At 36.7% G+C, this 27,244-nt stretch overlaps 1 protein-coding gene across 1 annotated transcript in view; it reads right to left on the bottom strand.

The window, feature by feature from the left end:
- LUZP2 (leucine zipper protein 2) overlaps positions 1 to 27,244 on the bottom strand; it is a 117,982-nt gene that overhangs the window by 47,085 nt on the left and 43,653 nt on the right. Inside the window, exons 2-6 of the mRNA XM_042832773.1 lie at positions 21,853 to 21,970; positions 20,737 to 20,807; positions 18,848 to 18,929; positions 11,941 to 12,003; positions 491 to 553 (exon numbers count right to left, since the gene is read on the bottom strand). Of these exons, the coding sequence (XP_042688707.1) occupies positions 491 to 553; positions 11,941 to 12,003; positions 18,848 to 18,929; positions 20,737 to 20,807; positions 21,853 to 21,970 (397 nt within the window). The remainder of the gene's footprint in view (positions 1 to 490; positions 554 to 11,940; positions 12,004 to 18,847; positions 18,930 to 20,736; positions 20,808 to 21,852; positions 21,971 to 27,244) is intronic.

Genomic DNA, 27,244 nt, shown 5'->3' on the forward strand with positions numbered 1-27,244 from the left:
TTGAAATAATGGGGGGGTTGTATCATCACTTATCTTTGCTGTGTTTCTGTAGAGGGAATATTTTATAATATAACACTTTTTCCTTGAAATAATGGAAAATTACAGGGATCAATAGTAATAAACCTTTCAAATCTCTATGAATTACTTTAAGGCATTTAGCTTCTCCTGTCTTATTCCAGGCATGAAGGAGCAGGGAATGAAAATCAGTTTAACATCTGTTACAGACCATAATCTATACTCAGAGAGCTATATGTACATTAAATAACCATTCCCAACTTCTACTGTATAGGCCTAACACCTTGGTTTACAGACTGCTAACATATTTAAGTTGCCTCTAGTGAAGTCACAGACGTTCAGATCAGATGTGTGCTTTATAAAACTCATTGCACATACTCAATATATCATCGATGCCAAAACCTCAGTATCAAAGAGTTTGACAGAAAGTTCTTCTGGATACGTTAAGTTCAGAATAGAGAGGAACCTTCCTTACCTCTTCTGCATGAATACCACAAAGTTTGTTTCCTGACAGGAGCTTGTTTTTGAGGCTTTTGTTCTGAGGGGAAAAAAAAGTTGTTTTGTTACTGAGACTTAGTGACATTTTGAGTAAACTTTTGAATATTTTATCAATCTGGTTTTATTTCATACATGAACAACATCTTCAAGTGACTGGAAGAGACGTACATAATGAAAGACAGTAGCTGCACCAAGGTGCAGCAACTTCTCTTAGAAAATTCTGAAAGCCTACAGCTTTGTATTAAAACATGCTTTGGCAGAAAGAGGAATGCACACAGATTTCAAACCATACCAGCAACTGCAGGTAACTTAGATTGGATATGCTGAGGTAGAAAGGCAGGAGAAAAAAAAACCAACAGAACACTTTAATATTTACCTGACTTCAGTGCTTAGCTCAATATCATTTTTACTAAATCACTGTAGCAATTGAGTCAAAGATGTCCACGCTTAGCCAAGGTGAAGAAGTGCATGGGAGCTTTTGATTAAACTTCCCAATTTAAAAGAGCAAGTAATCAAAGCCTTTTAAAGGCCAAATAACTGTATGTGAGCACTGTGCACAGCGCTGCAGAAAAATGTTTTCAAGATGACACGTGCATTCGCAGCTTTGTGTTGCAAAACAAAAAGCCATTTGGGCATTACTTGCAGTAAGACAATCCAGACTCTGCCTTGCATAAAAACTGATGTGCAAAATGCTGCACATGAAGGGAAGGACAACAAATATTCTCATAAGCCTCATGTTTGAATGAATTTTGTTCTTTAATAAGGATGTGGGAGCTGGGGCTCCAGAGGAACACCTTCTTGCATTAACCAACATTGAAACACAGGACTAGAGTCTATGCTAAGAAAGTTAGATAGCAGATGCCAAGTGATCAAAAGTAAATTATAAAAAAAATCCCAAACAGATGAACTACATTCAGAACAGCTATTTCTCACAAGGGGTAAATACAAAGAGATAGAGTGTAATGTAATCACACATCAGATGTAACTGGACTCACATAAAAAGTCAACATCATTTCTTGGGTTGATGGACAAACAGATGTCCCAAAGGCTCTATCTCACTAGGAAAGTGTGCTTAGTTAATCTAGAAATTCAGATCATCTCTGTTTTGCTAAACTGAATCCATTATTCTCCAATTCCCCTATAATCTGTCAATGGTTCTAAGGGTGAGGTGCAATCTTTACATTTTTATTCCCTTCTATTCCCTTTGCCAAGTGAAAGGTACTGTAAGAAATACTTCCATTAATACTATTAAAGTATTCATAATTAACCTCTATATGCACAGTTTTGCAGAGGCTCTGCATTAACTCAAGACATGACTGGAAGGAAGAGAAGCCATCCAGAGGGACACAGGCTGGAAAAGTGGGCCCATGAAAACCTGATGAGGTTTGGTAAGGCTAAATGCAGGCATTTAAAGGTCACAGTTACTAGGAGCATAAAAATTTGGAGCTTGCCAGAGGGAGCTGACAACTTCTGTTAAATGTTGGAGTTCTTTTTTAGTACTTAGGAAATTACATGTTGCTACTAAGTACAGCTTTGCCTCCTGACTAGTATTGGTTTTTTGTTTGTTTGTTTGCTTTACAGCAGCACGTGAAGTATACCAATAAGAGCCTGTAAAAATGTAAAGAGAAGCACTTGATTCTCATTGTGAACATTGCCAAATGAGGTGTGTTCTCATGTATATCTCCCACAGATTTGCTAAAAAGGGACTATTCAAAATGAATTCAATCAAAGATTTTTAGGTTAAAAATGCATAGCAAGTCACAGTATAAGATCTCACGCTTAAGTCTTAGTCAAGAATTCAAGATGATAGATCTTATTTTCCTATTCAAATAATAACAAAAAGCTAAGTTTAACTTGACATTTTTAATTTGTTTAAAACATCATATATGTGTTAAATTGCTTTAACAGAAAAGATCTCAGACATTTCAAACTTAAAACCAAGTATAGTTAAAGAATGAATTAAGTAACCAGGTCTTCAATGGACTGTCTTAAAATGATGTACAGTAATGATTTTAATTAGATATGGTCTTTTATATTTACAGAAAGGATACCATGATATTCCAAATGAGAGACGTGGTCAGTTGGCATGGTGAGGATGAGTTGGGGTTGGACTTCATGATCTTACAGGTTTTTTCCAAACAAGTTAAAAGACATAGCCATGTTTTCACAAAAGCAGTGATCCCTACCAATGCAGACTAAATACATCACCTCTCCAGAGAAGGAGAGAAGGAAGAAAAATAGCTCATGCCTAAGAATTGTTAGGAAACTAATGGTTCTTCCTTTCCAATGCCACTGGAAAATTTTACTACCTTGTATCTCAATAAAATTCAGGTCTCTTTACTTCAACAACTTTATCCTACAATACCAATGCATAATGGCTAAAAGGAGTGATAGGGTTTTTTGGCGCTATGTTTCTTTTTAATTTCCATCCAGACCATTAGAAGACTTTAGAGACTTAAAAGTATAAACTAAGAACTTAAAAGCTCAATAGAAACACGTACTGGCAGTGTTCACTCATTCCTTTCCTGCCAAATCATATTATTAAAATCATCAGATAGATGCATCTTGTGCTTTTTACAATATGCCCTCCTCCCTGGCCACACTTCTTTTGATACAGCCCAGGATAAGGTTGGCTGTCTGGGCTGTGAGGGCACACTGCAGGCTCATATCCAGCTTCCCATTCACCAGTATCCCCAGGCCTTGCTCTGCAGGGCTGAGTTCAATCCTTTCATCCCCCAGCTTGCATTGGTAGTGAGGGCTGCCTCAAAGTCCTTCCATTTGGATTTGTTGAACCTCATGAGGTTCACCTGGGCCCACTGCTCAAGCCTGACTAGGTCCTTCTGGATGGCATCCTGTCCCTCTGGTGCGCTAATCGCACCTCACAGCTTGGTGATATCAGCAAACTTGTTGAGAGTGCACTCGACTCCACCATTGATGCCACTGATGAAGATATTAAAGAGTACTAGTCCCAGCACTAGTCCCTGTGGGACACAACTCATCATCAGTCTGCATCTAGACATGAAGTCATTGACCACTGCTCTCTGGACTCAATCCTGCAGCCAGCTCTTCATCTGTTGAACAGTCTGCCCATCAAATTCATCTCTCTCTATTTTGGAGAGAAGGATGTAGTGGGGTAGTCTGCCAAAGGCTTTATGAAGTCCAGATAGGTGACATCAGTGGCTCTTCTCTTGTCCACTGATGCAGTGACACCATCATAAAAGGTCATGTTGACTTCTAGCCACCTAGAGGATTGGTTTAATATTCTGATGCTGACATTTTGTAATATACAGCACCTATATTATCTCTGAGATAGCAGCAGGACATCAGCTGTGGATGAACAAACTGTACAACTTTGACATCATTAATTCAAGGCAAGTTTCCTTTGCCTACTAGACTCCTGAAGCACGAGGACAGAACATGTTCAAGCAAAGAATAATCACTTTCCCTCAGAAAATTATTCTACGCAATTCACTTCAGACATTTTATCTGAGGTCTGACAGCAATAGTTTGTTGTACACAAGATATATTTGGCTCTGCCTCCCTTTGACGAATAGCACATATGAGCTCATTCTAAGCGCCAGCTCAACACTGCAGCCTTTCTCTATTATGGACATTCTATAAAAATCATCAACAAAAGCAACAACAACAAAACCCAAATGAAACCAACACAACAAAATGCACTCCTAAACAATAAAAAGCTCTGGACTGTACTCAGTGAGAGTGCCAGAGCCAATTGCCAAGATGAATACTCTTTGCCATTTCCTGTTAAACAAAATTGCTCTCTGTGCCCTTTTGAGGGAAAATCAGATTGCAGCAACTAACCAAAATTAAATATCTGACAGTATTTGATATCAGAATATACTGGAATCCATTTTGGCTTGGATATTAGCTTTAGATTTTCAAGATGATGAAAAACTGTTTGATATAGCACAAAACAGGGTGAAAGCTTTAATCCCAGCTAGGTCTACTCAGCCCTTCATTTTTCTAAGACAGATAAACTGAGTTTCCTGTACTCTACTGTCTGAGGGTTTTTAGGAAAAAAAACTTACACTCTGCTTTGCTGCAGCCTTCCCTAATCCAAAGCTGTTACTTCTATCTGAAATAAGTGAAATTTGATGACATTTTAGACTCACCAAAACACACATCTAAATGTTAATATTCAGACAGAGTTTACGAACATGCATCACCACAAGCAACAAGACCAAAAAAACAAAGAACGATAAAATAACTACTGATTTTAGAAAAACAAACAAACAAACAAGTTCTTGCATTAGTACTACTTATAAGATTACAAAACAGTGTCAAATAATGGTGCATGCAGTCTCTTTGGTGAATGTTTTAAATAGCTAAATGAAAAAAAGTTCCCTCACCCTCTTATCACTTCGAGTGAATTCTCCTGTTACAATAATAAAACCAGTGCACAGGACCAACTATTTTTTTCTTCAGTGTATTTTCTCCTTTGCAATTTCAAGAGACCAGGGTCATGTATTTTCCTTATCCCTGAGTAAAGATAATTCAATATGAAAAAATGATACAAAGAGGTACACATTGGACAGATGTAATTTGATGTAATTTTCAATCACACCTTCCGAGTCATTTCAAATGGACTTTCACAGCTGATGTCCTGCTGCTAGCTCAAATTTCTAATTCTTTCTAAGTTTTAATTAAAAACACAGCAGCATGTTGAATGCAGAATCCCATTTAACAGGACATGAATCTCAAATGGGGTAACTGCCTTTTCAATGCAGGATTATCTACATCAGAGCCCTGACTCTCTTTAAACATTCCCTTTGGCAGAGTTGCAGGAGTGCTCCAGAGACATTCGTGGAATCAGTAAAGCAGAGCCCCTCAGGTAGATATCTGCCCTGAAGATCCTCTCTCTCATAAGTTTGACAAGAAGGGTGAAAAGAAGCTAAAACTGCTGTGAGCTACAGGTTAGGAGGAAAAGAGAATTCAAAGCCCACTGACAACCCTATCGAGATAAAGAAAATGAAAAACTAAATGCATTTCTTACTTCCAAAGAACCAGGCTCTCTCTCACTGCAAGAATGAAGGGTCACAGTGGTTACATTCAGCCCTACAGCCTCTTTTCCCTCCTGTACCATCAGCAGGAGGTGAAATACTGCATTAAGCACCTCTTAGATACTTGTACATCTGCATCTTAGAATTGCCAATATCTGTCCTAGAGCATAAGTGACATAGATATGAAAGGAGGAGGGCAGGATATCACTAAAGCATACAGGTATGTTGCTCTCTGCAGAACCATATCACTCAAGATCACTTTAATATTCATAGGCTCTGTCTCGTGAATTCTCTCAGTAGCAATGCCCTGAGTCTTGCTGTTACAGAACTTTCAGCCAATATGTTTAATTTATTTTTTTTTTTTAAAGCAGCAGTCTGCAAATAGAATCTAAAAATATTGAGAACGCACATCCATGGTTTCAGAGCTGTTACCACACTGTCTTTCAGTTGGGAAATAAATATCCCTGGGGCTGTTCTATCAGATTGATTTGCAAATTAAACACATTTTCCACCATCCTATGCCCACCTCTATGCCTAGATAATAAACACTATATAAGAGCTCCTTGCCCCTGTCCAGGTACGGTGTGTCCTCACTTAAAGAATACAAAGTGATTTTCAGAAGTACAATAAATACAATAATTTGTATGTTAGGATGTTCCAGTATTTTTTAAACTATTATTTTACATCGTAACATACTACTCAGATGCTGTCACCAGCACAGCAAGATTAGAAAGGTGAGACTTCTTGCAGGAATGGGGTTCCTACCAAGAAGCAATGCAACACTGGCTTAATCTTTGAAATAGATGCAATACAACTGGGTTCACATTTACTTATGCCTTGTTACGAAAATCAAGGTACCAGTCTACTACCATAAGTTACGTGCAAACAAAAAAATAAAGCACAAAGAATACAGCTGAGGTGAGATCTTCCTGGCATTGAAGTGGCCAGGTTGCATTGGCAGGGTGACCATCCTCCCTGTAACCAGTGTGCAATTGATCAGTAAACATTTCACTTCATAACACAAATGTAAGCTTCGGACAATTTGCATAGACAGGGGTATTCTTACTCCACTGGCATAGAACTCTAGCCAAAGCTCCATTAACCTCTCAATATTTCCTAGAATTCACTCAGTGAGAATTCAGAGGACAACAATGATGTTTTGCGAATCATTAACACTATTCCTTCCTGAATTTTTTTCTGCTAGGATTCTTCCTCTTGGTAAGGAAAAAGAAATAAGAATTTCTAACTTAAATTGGACTGTGTTTTCAGGATCCCCCAAAAAAGTTTGCTCTTTTTTTAGTTAAGTGAAACAACATATACAGGTCGATCATACTGAACTGTTAAGGGCCATAGTGAAAATCATTCCAGTGCAGTTCAAATTAATTGCTTTATAGGAGCAAGTAACATATAAATATAAAAAAAATATTTCCAGAAAAAAAGTAAAAAATATATGTACTTCAGTGAAATTCTGACCTTAGGCTATTAAAGATTACCATGACAGATGCAAAAAAGTAACAAAAATTGCAGACAAACTTTCCCAGTACTTTTAAGTGAGCCTAAGCAGTCAAGAGGACACGGGATATCATTTTGCCAAGAACATTTGGAATGGGCCTCTGCCTGGTCATCTGTGAATGAATTCACATCATTACAAATAGATACAATGAATAGATGCAAAATAGATTACAAAAAATACAACACAAATTACAAATGCTGTAGACAGGGAGTTGAGTGCCTATCTCCAAATTAAGAGAGAGCTTCAGCAAGATTTGGAGTTGTGCCCTACAGTGGTAAATAATTTCATGTCATGAAGTCAACATTTTCTTAGAACGAGAACTATTTTCAAAAGGATCTGACACTTGGGCAGTGACAATAAAACATTCTTTGAAATGATTACTACAAAACGTAATTCTCTTGGTGGATAAAACTTCTGCATTTCTTCCATGTTGATGACTTGATTCATCTTTGATGTTTAGCCAAGCTGAAGAGGAATTATGGTTAAATTACATGTGATCTGAGGTAGATTATCAGCAGAGGTTGTGTTCAAACACATGAACGCATTTCTGCATTATATTAAGAAGGACAACACATCGAACACTTCAGTTATCCAAGCACACAATATGCTTTATACACTCAATCTCACACTTAGTTACAAACCAATTCCATAACAAAATTTCAGACCACTTGACAGAAAAACTTCTACTCAACCTAATAACAGAGATCAGAACATCCATCTCACCTGCTTACTGTGGTCAATACCTGCAATGCAGGGCTAAGGAATTTTCCGTCATCAGATAAATGAAAAAGTTGTATATATGATGATTGCTATTTTACTGGATAGAATACAGACATTAAAATCCTAACATCAGTGACTTTGATATCAATTCAGCAAATGTTTTCATGCTAAAATAGAACAAAATCTGCACAGCAGGAAAGAGATGGCTGCCCCCTTCTCCCACCTCCACTTCAACATAACTAAGATATTCAGAGCACTGCAAAAGTGCATCAGGAATCTTTACATTCTATTCTATTTTTAATATTACAACAAAACATGATTCGTTTGGGGGTTTTTCTGTGTTTATAATTATTATACTCTAAAATACGGTGTACTGTTTTCAGAGCTAAAGAATAGTTTGGCACTAATTTTTTTTTACTAATTTTTTCCATTATCAGTGTATGTCCTACTTTTAATGACACAGATCATTGTTACTCCCTTTGAAGTGGTCTTCCCAGTAGGCAATTTTAACATCACGGTGCTAAAAGCCAACGTTTCCACTCATCTGCATCACAAGAATAAATTGGATCAGCACATTTCTTTCCCAGTTTGACTGATTAAACAGCATTTCCAACTTTTCATTTTCTGTACAAATCACTGAAAAATGTCAGTCATTAATTTTGGAAGGAAAAAAGAATATGTTTTTTTTTAACCCTCAAATGAAGATTCAAAAGCCTTTAACTGCCTGCTGTCAGAAACTGCTTCTGTATTCTTCCTGCTTATGTAGGTTTTCTCTGGCAGTGCCGCTGCCTCTGGTACTTATGGATGATTTCTTCTGAACTGGAGAACCTATACAGCATCCAAAGAGGAAATGAAGCTTGACTCACCTTCCTTCTGCATGGGAACAGATTTTTATACTTACAAAATTCGCAGGATAAGAGTTCATCTTATCTCCAGAGTACAAAGACAGAAGAAATAAAATGTCCTCCTTTATAGAATAGTGCCAAGTGTCAAAGCCTTAAAATTTCATTTCTGCTTTACTACAAGAACACATTTTTTCACCCCACCATCTTTCAGTGCAATTCAATTGAATTCACCCTGCAGAGCATGAAATTCTCAATAGATCAGGGACTTCAAAACACCTTGACTTTATTTTCTATTAGTACAGCTATACACAGGAAGACTGAAGAAAAATCATTTTAGGATGATTTACTTAATACTAAAGCTATAACCACAATTTATATATGAGTAATACCAAACTATTGCTTGCAAGGTACTTATTTGAAACAATGCTTCTTAGCAGGAAGAATACGTATTACTGGGAGCTATCAAATTCATTTTCTGCTCCCGATTTGCTTTGTACTGCCTGTACTACTTTGTCTTTTACGTAATACATGTTTTTCAAAATACTGTCACAGCCTAAACAGCCAAGAAATATACTGCCTGATATAAAGCACTGTGCCAGCTTAATAAATACATGGGGCTATGGTAAAATAGTACATGTAAAGACATTAACATACTTTCAAGTAAGTATACACAGTCATAATAAAACACCTTGCCCACAGATATTATCTTCTCTACCCACATTGTAATAACATTATTTAAATAAGAGTATTATTTTTTATTTTTTAATACAGATATCTTTTGTCTAATGAGTGGCAATTGCAGCATCCATGTGACAGAGCTGAATAACGTTTTGCTACTTCTTGGTACAGAATATAGTTAGTGATACCATTTATTATGTTTTGGGAGAAATCCCTACCTTGTTCTTTATCTCAAGGAAATTATATACAAGCATACATCAGCTGGAGGTCTTACAGATTTTTTCAGGAAACATTTAAGGACCTCTAACAGAGGAATTTTTAGACAACACTATGTATTGTATATAGCACTTTTTTTTTCCCCTCCACACAAATGTTTATTATTATTATTAATTTTTTTTACAAAGCCCTGAATAGCCTGAAATTTACATTTCTGTACATTGGCTTCTCTTCATATGCTACAGCACAGCTGCTATGTTCAGCTGGAAAGCTGCTGTTGTTTATTCTTATCTCTGAATTGTCAAGATGAATGGCAATAGGGCATGTACTGAAAGGATGGAAAAAAAATGGGGAATTATTTGTATAGTTACTGGGGAATCTGAGACTGCTGCATTCAATATTTGACAATACAAACAGAGGGCTATTAAATAAAATGCACTGTTTTTGAAAGAGGGGCAACAGTAGCTGTGAATGGAATTTCATTTACGCTATGCACCTCTATTTGTACGAACATAAAGCCTTTAAAATTACATAGAAGCAATATCCATTAAATGTACATTATATTTACTCTTACAAACAGGTTTTGTATAACTATACTGCATATTCAATGATTGGAGACAAGGCATAGATAAACAATGCTTCCTCAAAAAAGTACAATTCATTTTGTCAATCTAATTAACAAAATATGATGTCCTTGTTGAAAGGGCCTACATCAATTACTGACATTCCAGAAAAGCTGTTAGTGGACATATAGGGAACTGACCATGTAGTGCAGAGATTCTACAAAGAGCCATTAGGTAGGGATAACCATTTGTTCCTTTCTCACACACTAACTGATGAACAGAAGGGCAATGCAATTCTCTCAAACCAAATTTCTCCCAAGGCAAATTTAGTTGACTAAAGAACGTGGGCTTTGCAAGAAGCAACAATTGCACAGATGCTCCAAATAACATCTATTGCAGAAATCCAGAAACTGCTCACTCTATGGCTCATATCATGCCTGTGCACCTTCTCTATTTTGTAGTCAAAGCACTTTAGTGAAAATGGAGAGAATCACAATGACAGAGACATCAGAGACATAAATATCTACTTATGAGAAATACCCCTAAAACATTTATGATACTATGAATGTCAACTTACATGTTTTCCCTGAGCTTTTATCTATTCTCCAATCATTTTACAAGCTAGGAAAAAAAAAATCATTATCTTCACATAGTGTAGTAAATAGAGATCCCAGTCAAGCTGAAGGTGCACTTAGTGCCTGACAATCACACCACCACAACCACCACAAAGACCATGAGAGAAAGAAGCTGCACAGCTACTGCAGTTTTTGACTGTTGTTTTTTTTCCTCGTGCATTTTCTTGGGCTGAGCTTGCAGGGAATTCATGGCAGACAATAAGTGCAACTGCTAGTCAAGAGCAATAATGAGTACAAGGGTAGCAGGAGAGCAACACCAACATAAAGCCTGTATACAGAATTCAATTTCATGAACAAATACTGTGTTAAATATAAGGCATATAGTAAGAAGTTCTCAAAGGAACAGTCAGACAAACAAGAAAACCATACAAACAGCCTAGAAGCTGTTCAAAAACACTGTATCAGAAATTCCCAAAGCCCTGAATAAACCCAATAAAACTAAGACCACAGGGAACAACTGAGAAAAACCTGCTGAGAGGAGGAGATCAGGAAAAACTATTAAAAATAATCAAGTTAAACAGTGCAGTAAGATGGAATTTGATAATATAAGTTGTGGAGGTGTTTGGTATCAGGAAGGGGCCTAGAAAATCAATGTACAACTGGTTCATAACATACACTATGGGGCATATGCACTAATAAATCCTCAAACTCCCAAATCCCAGTGTCTGCAGTGAGGCAGGCCAACACAGGCTACTATCATACCATTTGAGACTGTCATTGTCACAGGAGATACTGTGATCCATGAATCACTGAACATTTCTTTACATTCTTTTAATTTACAAGGTGGGAGCATTGACAATACCTCTGTGCCTCACTCAGAGCATCATCTGCAACAGTGACTTCTTGGCACTCCACTAACCTGTATGCATTTCTGATGGAGCAAAACTCATTTCACTGATGGTCCCCCATAGTTTCACCATGAATTATTTTTTGCTCTGGATGAAGAAGTGAAGCAGTACATCTGTTGACATCCCCATCAAGTTACTCATGTTTTGAATCAAAGGACTGCTGAGAATCTTCATTGACCACTCATTTTAGGTAGATGTGGATATATTCAACAACTAAAGCATCAGTGCATTATCAACATTACTCACATCCTAAATCCAAAGCAGAGCACCACACCTGCTACTAGGAAAAAAACTGTTTCCCAACCCAAACCAGGACACAGTCAACTTCTGAAACCTCTTTGCAACTGACTTCACGTATGTAATGCCAACACTTAAGCATTCTTCTTACCTCGTTTTGGAGGGCACGGATCATTTTGCTCTTTCTTTCCATTTCTGTCTTCAAAAAGTTAATCTACAGGTGGAAAAAGAAAAAAAGAAAAAAAAAAAGCGGAGTTTCTGAAAGGTAGCTAAACATCACAAAATCATAGAATGACTTAGACTAGAAGGGACCCAGAGGATCACTGAATTCCAACTCCTCTGCCATGGGCAGATCCACCATCCTCCAGATCTGGCAGCAGACCAGGCTGCCCAGGACAGCCCCGTTTAACCTGGTCTCGAACACCTCCAGGAATGGGGCATCCACAGCCTCTCTGGGCAGCCTGTGCCAGCACACCTCACCACCGTGAACTTTTTTTTTCTTTTCTTTTAACCTTATTCACAGCCTTCAAAGAAAAAAAAAATAAGCAAACCATGCGTAAAAACAACATATAGAAAGCTACTGTTGCACCAGCAGATGTAGGTATAGGTTACAGCTCTGAATAACCTGATAAATCTGAAAATGGATACACTTGGTGAGAAACTCAGAACTGAGAGAAAATAAAAAACACCCCTCACTTTACTTCTGTACTAGTCGATATAGTGTTTGTTTTTCTAGTGAAGTCCAAAGTGATCCTCAGAGGTAAGGATTTGTATAAAAACTATTAGCTTATAATTTTTGAACCCTCTAAGATACCAAATCTATCATAACAGGTTTCTAACAGCTATTGGTCCTGAGGAGGTGAGACTGACAATTTCCATCAGATTTACCTGTGGAATAAAGCCTAATTTATACATGGAAGCAGTTGAATCTTTTGTCTTATTCATCTGTAAGATTTGTCCTGGAAGGTAACACTCTCAATCTTAGTTCAGTAAGCAGTTTTAAAACTATTTTTTACACATCTAAGTTTCACTTAGGAATGAGTTTTCCTCCAGATTTAAAAAACTTAATCGGAAAAAGAACGTTTTAATTGTAACAACTAGCATTAAATTAGCACAGTGCTTTCATCCATAAGCATCCACCTACAATTCACTAAATTCTCATTCCTGTACACCCAGTGCCCCATGTGTTTTTCTCTCCATCTATGACACAAATACTGCCCACACCCATGGGAAACTCTAGTTTACCTGACATTGCTGTAGACTTGTTAAGAAAGAAGAAAAAAAGTAGGTAGATGCCATTACTTGAAGAAAACATTACTGGGCTTGACGCTGCTCTTATCAACATCAAAAGATAGATGAGAGAGCACAAAATTAACTTAAGAACATCTATATGGGGTACACGAGACAAATATCAACCGATAGATATAATAGGACTTCCAAAATCCTTCCCAGATTTTGCCTAATGATTTGGTTAAGGGAAATACTAATTACCCGTAGATACTACTGAGGATCATTCTGTAGCGGAAAATGAGTATACTCAGTACTTGCCTAGAGATCACATCTATAAATGAATTCAATTTACATACGTTGTATAATAAATGAAACATTTTTGCATAACAATAAATTGAGGCCACAATCAAAGTAGAAGTTTACGATTGACTGAAAACTGAAAATTAAGAAGTAGTGTACTTCTTGCTGTTCAAAAGATTTGCAAGTTACCACTGAATACTGACAGCTTCTTCGTTAAAGAGCATTCTTGTTCTCAGTGCTAATCCTCTCATAATAACGTTAATGTCTCCTGAAAGCACATCCTATGTCCAAATATAGATGAAATACTGAAAAAGGTATGGCACTGGATTTGTTGACTGTGTGCTCTCCATACAGAATCTGCAACTAACAATCTTTTCTGGAGAAGATATTTTTATGACATCCATCATGGATTTATGGTTTATTATTCCACATCATAACATCATGTAGTGCACTGGGAGTTAAAGAATTAATGCTCCAGTTCCGGGCACCTGTCTAGAACAGAAGAACTACATACCCCAGAGGACTTTGCATTCAGAGAGGAGATATAACCCCCGGCAAGGTCATCTGATGTTCCCTTTTTCTTCAGCTCTCCTTCCTGCTGCTCAACCCAACTGCCCGTCTCACCTCAGCGTTTTGGTGACACCTTCAGTTCTCAAACATTTTCTCTCCCACTATATTTATTAGCTTCAATTCTAATTATATTGTATTATAGTGTTATCTTGCATTCCAATGCTACATTTAGTGAATTAGTTTGTTTCTCCTCAGACCCTTGCCATTGTTTTTAATTATTTGGGGTCCCCTGTTTCCCCGCTCCAGAGGCACGGATTCACAAATCCTTCTGCCCTTCAAGTCACTGAACTGGGCGAAACCTGCCCATAAACCACTGACAGACACCACAGGGCTGTTAATTTAACCAGCAATTCGTGTGATGGTTTTACTCAGTCCTAATGTTAGGGCATAGTAACGGACCACACAGTGCTTCAGAATCTCAAGTTGAGAAGTGGAGTTTAGAGCACAAGTGACAACAGTGCATAAACTGCTTTCAAGAAGAGCACAAGTTCTGCTTTCATCCTCCAGATCCTCCTAGCATAGTAAGCTTTTGAGTGCTTTTCTTTGTTAGGAGAGACGTATGCTAAATGAAATAATAACTATGAATCTTTCCGCAGCTTTTCCACTTTCTATCTGCTCTTTGTTCTTGTTTGACTTTCAGCTCTTTCCTACTGTAGGAAAGTCTTTAATCACTATCTAGCAGTAATTATGAAAACACATAATGAAAATGTATTGGTGGTTCTCAGAATGAACTTTTCAGTATTTAGCACAGACATTGCTTCTGTCTCCCGGACACAGACATCCAAGGTACTCAGAGCTTTGAGTGCTTCAGAGCTCATTACATTTATTAAAGGCAACAGTTTCCACCCAGTAGCCTTTACTCACAGTGTGTGACCTTGAAATGTTGAAATTAGATATTTCCCCACTGAAATACAAAGTGCTTTAGCAGATGGCTGTGATCTAATTCTATGAGACAGATATTAGTTATTTACCATGGACAAAAAGTGGAGGAATACCAGCAAAGTCATTACTGCACAGCCAGAGCTCAGCTATGCACTTATTGCTTACCTACAGACATCATCAGCATTGCTCAGGACTAACGTCAGAACAGTTAAGGTGGGACTGAAATACACTCACTGACACCATTGACTAAGTAGACCTAACATACTCAACACTGACTTTCATGGTCTTATTTTCAAATTACTACGTAGAAAATGATTCTAAAAGCCGGAGAAAGTGACTGAAACTATAAAACATAGAAAATATTCTATCATTTGGTAAAAGGAGAGAATAATCTACAAAGCGTCCAATATTTCTGAAACCAAAGCTAAACATATCCTGTCTGCTAGGGTTCCTTACAAAAAAAAAACTTTTCAATTTTAAGCTGTAGTTTAATGAAGGAATGCTTTTGTTGTAGAGGCATTTACGACTTTGTCACAAGAACTGTTAATAAACAAAACATGTTGGAATGAAATGGACATCCTATCCTCTTATGAGTTTGTAATATTTGTTAGGATTCTTGTTTGGTGATAGATATCTCTATCTATTTTATCCTAATTTAATCCTGAGTGTTATATTTGTGCCTTATTACTAAGAACATCCTTATCCATACTGATATCCAATTAATCATATTGTTTTTATTTTCTAACAAATCACAGCGGGATTTTCTGCAGATATATTTTCTCCTTCATTTTGACAGGCTGTAGAATAATTATATTGTCAAACAACCCCATCACCACACCTTCCTAAAAACTATTACAATGATGTAAGATAGCAGCAGGAGCAAAATGGAAAAGGCCGTCTAAAATTAGCCTGCCTACCCTAGTTCCACTGTTTTGTTTTTTTCTTTTTTCCCCTTCCAGCCCCTATCATAATTTCCCTGCTTCGTTCTTTACCTTCTCACTCATCTAAAGCAGTCCAGAAATTTATGGGAACCAACTTCACAGACTCAAGGTGACTTCCTGAAATAGTAGCTACTTGCAAAAATACAAGTGGTTAGTATGAAACACAGTCAAATGAACAGCCAGCCTTCAAAAAGCTCTCAAGATCCTCTTAACCTAAGGCAGAAGCAAGAATCACTACTATCTTCTGTATTCAAGGTCACTGAAAAAGAAGAAACAGTTCACTGAAAAAGTTACACAAATGGATTGTTTGTTTTCCACTTCTCTGTTAGCAGCTGTAAAAATCAGTCCTCCAAACTGAATTCTGTTTCTTCACTACTTGGAGAAACAGAATCCTCATCCTCTTGCATACACTTCGCTTTTATGTAACAGACATCACCATCTCACAGTTGTTCCCTGTTGAACACAAACATTAGCGTCTGCATACATTGCTTTATGCAAGAGAACCAAAGGGCTACGTGTTTGCAACCCCTCCATAGCATTTAGTGCACATGGTGCTGAGAAATGTAACCTTATGCTTATTTACTTAGATAAAAAAATACAGACTTAATTCACCAAATCCTGTAGGATAAAGCGTGCTTAAACTTTATTAGAATTAAACATAATTCATTAAATTAGAATTAAACTCAAGCTACGCTTGCCTCAAAGTAACACCAGACCTTACAAAATTCATATTGTTTTCAGAAATATGGGAGAAATTGGGTGTAAAGTAACTGTGTGTGACAGTAATAATATTTATTTCTATCTCTATTGTAGCTTTCATCCAAGGACCCCAAAGCGCTTTTGGAATATTCATTCAGTCTCATTATTTGTGAACATGCACATTTTACCCTCAGGCACATGGAAATAAGTGTCACAAACCAAGGATTCATCGCAGCCTTCCTTAAAATCAGTGGCCTATTAAGTATTCTATTATTGGCAACTTTGAGAATACAGTTTAAGAATTCAGTTTCTCTAACTGCATGGCAACACTCAAGTTCAGTTCTATTATTAACTCAGGGATTTTTCTTCCTCGTGTCTTATTTTTTTTGTTGGTTTTGTTATGTTTCTGTTGTTTTACGCTCTTCCAAAGCACTATTTTGGGGGCTGAATTTGTGCAAGGCACCAGTGCTCAAGTTAAAAAGACAGTACTATGTCATGAAGAACAGAGTCAATAATCTGTCTGCTACAGCTGAGATTTATTTAACCCACAGCTGAGTTCATCTCAATCTCAAGATGGAATACAGAGACTAAATGACAAAACACATTTTCCACATTTAATTTGCAGGGCTAAAATTTGCTGAGCCACAAAAGCTAGCAAGAATTTGTCAATGTATCTGTAAAAAGACAATTAAGACAATGTTGGAATAGCCTGTTCTGATTATATATCCAAGAGAGTGAACGTGGTTTCATTCCTTTATTTCAGGACAATATAACTTTCTTAAGGAGAAAACTCTTACAAGCGTAGATTGTGATTTCTATACACACTCTGGCCTGACTATTGAGAAAGATCCAAGTATAGCTCATTCTTTTTAAGTTCAGTACAGCATAATATTTATTTTTTCCCCTCAAGAATAGAAGAGAGCTTTTATTCACTCATTAAGCCTACGTGTATTAAAAATCTAGTAATTATACTTTGTGGGAGACAAAGGAACTGGTAAAACGTTACCTTTACACTTCTGATTTCTGATTAACAAAGGGAAAGAGACTACATATATCTGTTTATAACCCAAGTATAACATGACCCACATAAATCATAATTCAACACTGGATGGCTATTTCTGTTTGACATTTGTGACATCAATGCTCAAGTCCAAATAGAGGGACCATTTGCCTTCCCAGCTCCAGAATCTAGCCAGCTCCTTCTTGCATCCCAACTGCATATCAAGGGAGTACTTGAGTGTTCCACTAACCCTCAGATCCCACTATTTGATGGTAATACTCTCATGGGAACCTGAGAGTGCTAGTAGCAGTGCACTGTGACAGCTGCCTAAGACACTAGAATCTGCTTTAGATACTAAGAATCTAAATCATGCACCTAACGTCTAATCTAATCATGCACCTAACATGTTTGATCATCATGACTGTTCACTTTGCGTCAACTAATGAATTGAAACAAAGATCTCCTTTCTTACTAAACACACTGCAGACATTCATTACATTCAATAGCAATATTTTCAGTTCTTAAATCAAAAATACTTCACAGAATCACAGATTTAAAATAATGATTAAAATAACGAGCTCGTATGCTGCATACCAAGGACATAAAGTCACACAAAAGGCACGCGAAGGAAAAAGAAGGCATTTCCAAATGTTCACTGAATTATGTAATTCATTTTAAATCTGTCTCAGGAGCACTCTCGTTTATTGAGTCTGAAAACCAATAAAATATTACCAAATACACCAGTGATTACACAATGTGAAACTAAAAATACATCTACAAAAACCTTCTAGCCAGATTGTTTACAAGCCCACAATGAGAATCACAGAACACTTGAGGTCTGAAGGAATCTCTGGATATTATCTAGTCAACTTATGTTCATGCTGTAAGACCACTGACCAACGTAAGAACATGTTCATGTTTATATTGAAGAATTAAGCAAAGAATGATCCTTTTTTTCTCCTGCAATAGCAAAATTTGGCTATTCATGCTTTGAATTAATACTTTTTTCTAGTGATAATGAGATCAGTGTCAAATACACAGCTATACATACTATACTATATACTACAATCAGTAGCAATTAAATAAATGTCAATGGCAATATGACAGTGTACTCTGGTACAGGTAAGACATGAGGTACTTCACTGGCATAAGGACTTGGGCCCAAATCTCCAAGATACTGGGTAAATACTCCTAAAGCTCACAGAAATTAGACCAACATATTAGTTTTTCCGAACATATGAATTTTCTCCACTCCTTTCTTCTGACTCTATATGTATAGTACTCTATAGAGTACTAATACATATTTCAAACCTAAGATTTTCTTTTTACATGTAAACAAATTTGAGATGATGTCAAAATCTCTATATTAGAAGGAATTTTAAAAAAGACAGAAGGAAAGAACTCAAAAATTGGAAAAGGGACAGAGACTCACTCACCGTAGCCTGCTGCTTTTCTGCTTTCTCAGCTGCTTCCTTAAGCTGCTTTTGAAAGGCCTCCTGGAGAGATTTCATTTCTTCCCTAGTTGAAAACACAAAACACAAACTTCATCCCAAGAGCCCATTAAGAATTCACTTATCAGCTTCAAGAACAGATCTTTTTTTTTTTTTTTAAATTATAAGAGTAACTGACAGATGTGCTGTATACGCTAGGTGTTTTACTAATAGAATTAAAAAAAAAAACTCATGAACTACAGCGATGGTGCCAGACAAAAATTGTCTGATGGAATTTGGCTCCACTTTACATTCACCAAATAGTTTGTTGTACAGAACATCTACCAGTATGTACTTTCTAGGAAAAGAGATTTGCACAATAAAGTCAAGGTAATTGGGCTTCTGAAAATATATCGGACTGAAGCGACATAGTTATCAAGGACAACTTCAAAAAATGTTATAAGAACATTTTATAATAAAATTCAATTTTCACACGTCTCTTGCTAGAAAGAAAAAACAGAAAAATCAGTAGAATATTCTGGCATAAAAATGGACGAGAAAAAACAAGGTAATAGTTTGGACTGGGCATTATTTGAGTCAAAACATTTTTGCATTTCAGATGCAATCACAGAATTTCTCCCAAGTGATTGCATCAAGCTGTGCTCCTCTGCTGGTGATCTCCATCTACCCACACACGACACATTTTGGAGCTGTCACACAGTACAAGACTGGCATATTTCAGAACGTCTGTAGAGAGTTTTCAGAGCTGTTTCTTGCAATAATCTTTCATGACAAAGGAGCAACGCAGAACTGAGCTGACGTTCAGCTGGTAATTTAACTCAAAGAAAATTAGTCTGTGGAAATCACCTCAACTACCAGAACAGAATTTGTGAGCTGCTGGATCAATTTTTTGTTTGTTCAGGACTCTATTACTACAGCAATTTGGACAATGCTAGGTTGATTTGAAATAGAGATCGAGCAGCATGGAACCAGTGCATCATCAGCACAAATCAACTCCCTTATTGTACTAAAGTAATCATTCTGAAATACTGATGTTTCAAGCAGCTCTTCACACTCTATTCCTTCTTGGCATAGAGGGCAACACCTCCTTCCCTCCTTCCTTGTCTGTCCCTTCTGAGCAGTTTTTAGCCATCAATAGCACACTCCAATCATGGGAATCATCCCACCAGGTTTTGGTGATAGAAACTGCACCGTGGTTTTCCAGTAGCATGGTAGCTTCCAAAAGCTCTATGGTATTTTTTTTATGGCTCCAATTGGCTCCAACTTGCTTTTTATTGAAGAACGGAAGGTTCTTGTCACAAGCTTTCTTGCACTGCCATACATGCTTCTACTAAATACATAAAATATCAGCAATAAGAGGGCCGAGGGATTTAAGTCATGCATTTCTAATAGTGAAGGAACTAAACACTGTAGTTTATGTGTGTTGTTCTCCAGAGGAAAGTATGAGATATAGATGCATCCATTACATAATATTGTTCGAAATAAAGTGATCTCTATGCTAGTTACGCTTACTTGTGATTGAAGTTACATTAATGACATGATTTACTGGTCCAAAATCCAATGATTAAGTGGGTCACAGAGCTGAACAATGACAGAAAGTTTCATACCTAAATCTTCCTGAGAAATTCAAAATCCTTTTCCTTAGCAGGTATCTCCACGCAGCATTTTTAATGTCTGTCCAGTATCAGCGCACATGTCATTTGTTTCAAGTTCTTTTCACAATATAGAGTTCCTTGCCTTTATCTTACTGTTAATGTTATGATCAGCAGAATCCAGACTACATGACTGTCTAAAATTTAAGGCAAAAGGAAAGGTGGCATTTTCTAATTGCTTTCATTCCAGAAAGTGAAAGAAAAGGGAGGAGGTATTCTTACCTTTGCTTTTGGCCCAGTTCCAGAAGTTTCTGCACATCACTTCTGGCTGATGCTTCATCGTTTTTCAAAGACTGATAGCAAAGCAAGAAATCAGTTACTAAAGACATCATCAGTATTACTCAGTAATAAAATGATTGACTGGGCACTCTTTTGTAACATGGAGAAAGTGTTCTATAGTGCACAGTACACATTGATTAGAAGGAGAGAATTCTGCAGTATGGAAAAATGTAGCACAGCATACTACAGTAGAGTGCTGAGACACAGTACCTGTGTTCTATGAAAAGTATAAAAGATGCTACTCGATATATTTTTCCCACTTAACTTACATCAATATGATGAAAAATACCCAATGTTGGGAGAACACTGTCCTTTAAAACGGCATGCAATACTGAAACTCTCAGCTGAAAATGAGTCTTTACTAGACCAGCAGGCTGTATCAGGTAGATAGGCATGCTCTTAAGGAATCATCTGATCGTTTCAATACTTTGGATGCAGAGTATTGGCTCTCTAATTTTTGCTCTGAGGAGCAGATTTGATCTCAGAGTTAATTTGGCCAATGTCCTTTCAGCCAATCCATGATACCCAGAAAACCCCCTCAGTTAGATGTAGAGGTATCTCAACTCTGAACGGCTAGCTGGCAGCTCTTCTAACACAGTTTGTCAGTTAAACTTGTAAAGTAATCCCCTGCAGTAAATCCAGATTGCATGTAAGCTGGGTAAAGTGATCAGCTACGCTAAGCTGCGTATACGCAGCTTAAGAGCAAAGAGGAAGCCTACAGCAGGAAAAGAAATCCTTCCTTAGTAGCTGCCAGGATAAATGCAACTGTCGATAAATAAGCTGTCAAATAATACGGCTTATTCTTTTCTGCTTCTTCTTTTGTTCTACTGTATTTTTTTTCACATTTCCTTCCTCTCTTCTATTTTGAATAAATGGACAAAGAGCCCAACTCGTTTGGACTACACTTCCCTTGAAAACAACAGTTTTAGTGCAAGATCAAAAGAAGAACTTTATAAAATCAGCAATAACAACAGATTTTTTTTTTCCCTCTCACGAAATAGATACTAGTATGAAAAACCCAAGTAATTCTAAGCCAAAGGAACCCAGACATAACCTTACCTGGAGATTTACTTTAATTCCCTCAAGTTCTTTGGAAGTTTTCAACAGCTGATGAAGAATATTGCTTCTTTCCTTAAAGACTTCTTTTAGTTGTCTCTCTAATTCTTCATAGCCCTGTCTAACATAGAAAACAAAAGCATGAAATTCTCCTAAAACATTCCTCTGTGTGCTTCAGAACAGTATTAGTTCACTCAAATTTAATTAATTACAACTGTACAATATCTAGATTCTAAACTGGAATGTGGGATGGTCTCGCTACATAACAACTTGTTTTCTCCTAATATAGGTAAACAGATGAGTTGAATGCCAAACTGATGCATCTAAGTATACAAATTCAAATGAAACACCAGCAATGGTGAACTGTTTGTGATGAACAGGAGACAGAATGGGTATATTTAACATGGATGACAATATACAGAGTAACAAGTATCTGCCAAACAAAAAAATAAGTTTTCCAAGGACAGAAGAATTCAAACTGAGATTTAATACTTTCTGTACGTGATAGATACCAAGTTCAACTGTCAGCAAAAATATTGCATTTTCTTGGTACTTTTTGTTTCTGTTACTCTCTCCATTTGTGAATAAAATTTATTTTGCAAGAAATGGTCACTTCATACCACTTATGATATGTTCATCTACAAAAGAAAATGAAAAACCGGTCTTGTTGGAAACCTATTAGAATGACTTCATGAATGCATAGGGTAAAGATCACGTACAGCGATAAAGTCAGGACTTGGTCGTATGTAACCTAAGCAGTAACTAGACAGCACTCACAGTGGTTATCCTTGACATACAGAACTAATGACACAGAAATAAATCATCCACTGCAGAACACTGATGCATCACTTACAAGAAAATTCATATGCCAAGAATTCGAAACTCCCACAGTTTACATAGCAGTGTGCTGTTATATGAATTAAATGACATAACAATACAGTAGTTCTCACTTTAAATTGATAATGAGCAAAAGTCAAGCAGGAATTTGTTCCTGCCAAGGTATTAAGGCTGTTTCATTAAGGTCACCACGTCCATCCCTTCTTAAGCAGCACAACATGTTTATTAGCCTTTTGCCACTGAATTGTCATATTTTTGTTTAAAGTTAAACACTGCATTAAAAAATCTGTCCAAGTGGTAACACAGCCTTAAATAAAAATGAAATTAATTAGGGTACTTTCCTTGTTTTTAAACTAAATTTACTTTAAGCATGTATGCACTGATTTTCCTTTGTTTTATGTTATGACAACATGCATCAAGGAGGACACAAAAAGCTAACACAGTTGCCAGTTATCTAAAAGCTAAACCCTCTGAATTGTTAGAACAAAACAAAACAAATACATAAGCCATAACTATATTAGAGCTATATCATTAGATCCACATTAGATCCACAAAGGTTTTTAATTGTGGACAAGCTTAACTCTGCCACCAAACTTTGACTCTTTGCACTGTGTCCTGGAGCAGTTTGCATGTATCTGAAGACACTAAAATGCCACTCTGCATTTGCATGATAACCAAATAATCCTTAAATTAACCTAGGTATAGGTCATGACCTCACTTTCTACTTTGAAATATGATAAACTCTGATGCCAATTTTGTACAATGGGACAATTTGGGTGGAAGTTGACTCAGATGTGAGATATCATACCACATCATAAAAACTAAAAAATCCTAGTGACTTTCTGACATCTTCTAATACTCAAAAAACATCAAGATTTCCTACTCCTTTTTCAGTATAATTATATGTGGGCAAATCAAATTTAAACCCATTCCTAGGATTTCCACTGTGTGATTACATACATACTAAATCTGTTCTCCAAATATTAGGTCACATCAGTTACACCCGTCTGCAAAAATAAGTGCCATTATCAGCATACACATCTGGGAATGGAGCAAATTCATTTTCGGAAGTTTTAAGATCTACATTACAAAGCAGAACAATTCAGCAATACTTTGCACTTTCAGGTCTTCAGTAACTGCATGCTGTTTTGCTTATATCTTCAGTCTATTGACTTGTTGTAAGTTAGAGTCCCAATATAATTTGTTCTTGGGGAATAATATTCCCTGATAGTATTAAGCTTAGTCAGTTATTTGGCTTTTCCACTGCTCTTATTGACAGAAAAGAGCATAGTATAGGAAATGTTTCAAAAGATCCTCGTTTTCAGTGTGGGGAGAAATCCCTCATAATTCCATTTCTGCATCACTCCACTTCTGTTATTTCCTTAAACTTTGTAAATTCAGCTTTTAGTCTTTAGAATAAAGATTGAGGTTTTCCCTGAATAATATATACAACACAGGACAAAGGAAAACTGATTTTGTTTTCCGACTAAACAACTATGCTTACAAAGCCTATCTGAGAAACACAACTTCTATAAAGATTTCAATTACTGATGGTACAGAAGTTTCTCACTGCACTCAGTGACATTTAAAACCCAATGTCCATAGTTTGTGCACAACATATTTGTTTGTAATGTTCCACCCCTTCCTACCGAGAATCATGAATAAATACATTGCCTAGGCTTGGTTTAATGGCAGTTCAAATAAAATCACTTAGTTAATATTTACATCTCTTCTAAAAAAGCTTAAGCATCCTATGTATTCTAAGTGCAATAGCCCACAAAAATGCAGCACGATGCATTTTATTGGGTTCCACACAACTAGCAGACAGAGAGTCAGACTTTACCATCTATTTCCTCTGACTTGTTATTGCATTCATTGTAAATCAAGCAAAACAACTTGGCTTCTTTCACAGACACTGGGCTGTACAGGATCAACAACCCACCAGGGAAAGCACAAAAGTGCCAGTTCCCACCAAAGGAGGAAAAAAAAAAAAGAAAGAGACTTCTGAATATTTGTAGTCGGCTTAGAAATAGTGCCTCGTGAAGGCAGCAAGTTGACTTGTCATGTAATAACTTGATAATGACAGTGATGACCCACAGGAAAAAAATAACAAAGGACAGTACAAAACCCTGTGACTGATTCCACACTAAAGTAACTCCTCCTTCCAAACACAGGTGGGACAAGCCTTTTTATTTCTTCAATTCATCAATCAGTAGACAATTTACCTAGAGCAACGCATCCTTATTGAATTCATACAGCTGTAATAACAAGCAGGCACTTAAATCTTCTGTAAGTTACAAAATTCTTCACAACTATTCAAACATAGACTGCAGGAAAGAAGAAAAGAAAAAACATCTCCTTATAACGAATAATTCACCTGCTCAGCAATTCTGCCAGCAGTTCTGCCCCTTCACGTTCTCTCCACCCTGATACAGTGGCACCAGAAGAACAAGCAGGATTAACAGAAGCAATTGTACAGTTCATTTTTATGCCAGGAAGGACAACTGTGATCATTTTAAAATTAAATTTTTCTTTATAGTATCAAGTCGCCTTTAACTTTGGTCAATCCACTGTGAAAAGAGATCATCCCAAAATACTATTGTCTTGTGTTCTTGTGCAAAACACAGGATAATGCATTCTGCAATACAGCTGATCACTTATTATACGTCAGACTTAATTCTTGTGAATCCAGAAAGTAGCGTTCTGTACAAAATCCATATTCTTATAAAGCTGTGCTTTACTGGAGACCTCTGCTCTGTTGAGAACACTTGAATTTGCTGCTGCTGTAGCGTTCATTTTTCTGGATTTAAATTTTTCAAATGTGCTATGTTTCTTTTTCATATACAACTAAATACTAAATCAAAGAGCACTGCTCATTAGGATCACACACTGACAAAGGAAAACTGCTCTACCATAATATCCCTTCTTTTGTGTTTCAATGGATTAGGATCATCAAATCATTGGGTTCTTTCCTTTCCAAGAGGAAAATACTGCTGTACATGCTAAGCATCGAGTGATACTCCCACAGTAGAGAACATAGATTACATAAAGACTAACAGCACAAAAAAAAATTGGAGTTCAAAAGATATAGTAGCAGTAGAGAATAAATATGAAGTTCTGAAGTTCAGGCTGAAATATAAACAAGATACAAACACCTGAACAGCTCAAAAGAAGCAGCAAGTCCTCACTAAGCAATTAAGAGAGATAAATGAACACTTCAACATCTACTGCTGCATCTCCAACTCTTTAACAACAAAACACTGAGAGGTCTGCTTTCAGCACAGGCTACAGGAGGGAAACCAGGAATAACCAAGTGCACATTTTGTGAATGCAAATCACCAAGAATAGCCCTTCCCACTTGGGAAGCTGAGAACTGCAGTTCCAAAAAGATGCTCGCTTCTGAAACATTGTAGAGAAATGCAGAAAAGAACAAGCTAAGTAGATTTTTTAAAGTGTAGATGCAAAATAAATGAAAGGGATGCAAAATTAAAACAATTTCTTTATTTAACTCGTTCCAAAGCAATGTGTGTCATAATATATTGCCAAAATGTATGTGTCAGAGACACGTTCCTCATTTGAACAATGAAAAATTACATATAAACAAGTGTATGTAGAAATCACTGCATCATGTAAATGGTATCTACTTTGTGGCTCTCCTTTTGACACACAATATATAAAATAATGTATATTTCATACACATAAAAAGAAGATTCTTCCAATATTTCTTAACAACTGATATTGCCATTAGAGCGACTAAAGCCACATTGATTTTTCCCTTTATGAAGTCTGTGTGATGTTATATTTGTACTGATAAGTTTAATAAAATATATCTGCTTAATAAAAATTGCCTGTGATATTTGCAGCTTGCTAATTCATTGGTAATGTATCTCAAAAAACGGAATCATGTGTGAACAAATTGACTAATGGGTAACATGAGAGAACAGATAAGCAAAACATAAACCTGAAGAATGAAAGCGTTCATTTCTTCTTCCTTTTGTATTTCTCTTCTATGGCAAATCTTTATTTCCAAAAAGTTGCATATAAACTTTTCTGTTTAAGATATAAGTCCTAATTTATTATGAATTACTTATCTCCATGTTGTCCATCCATTCTGAAACCAATCTTACTAGTACATAGGTGAGATTTGAAGCATCCCTTAGTGAAATATTTTAAGATTTTTTTTAACACTACTATCTCAGAAAACAGCTGAAGTCTATGACAAAGCATTCTGCCACTTTGCTCCCTTCTTTCCACTAGTGCTCCCACTTGTGGAGTAGGTGCATCCAGAACAAGTACTACAGTTGAAGCTATACATGCACCCACTCCACATCTCTGGATGAGATGTTGCTTGTGTGTTGGGCACAGCTGAGATTGAGTGGTGTCAGTACAAGCCTACAGATATATAGAATCATTAATGTTGGAAAGACCTCTAAGATCATCAAGTCCAACCATTCACCTACCACCAATGCTGCCCGCTGACCACATTCTTCAGTGCAATGTCCACACTTTGCCTGAACACCTCTAGGGATTGTGACTCCACCACTCTCTGGGCAGTCTG

The sequence above is a fragment of the Centrocercus urophasianus genome, unplaced genomic scaffold (assembly GCF_019232065.1).
Source record: "Centrocercus urophasianus isolate 14NV4802_14NV808 unplaced genomic scaffold, USGS_Curo_1.0 seq_4, whole genome shotgun sequence".
Lineage (NCBI taxonomy): Eukaryota > Metazoa > Chordata > Aves > Galliformes > Phasianidae > Centrocercus > Centrocercus urophasianus.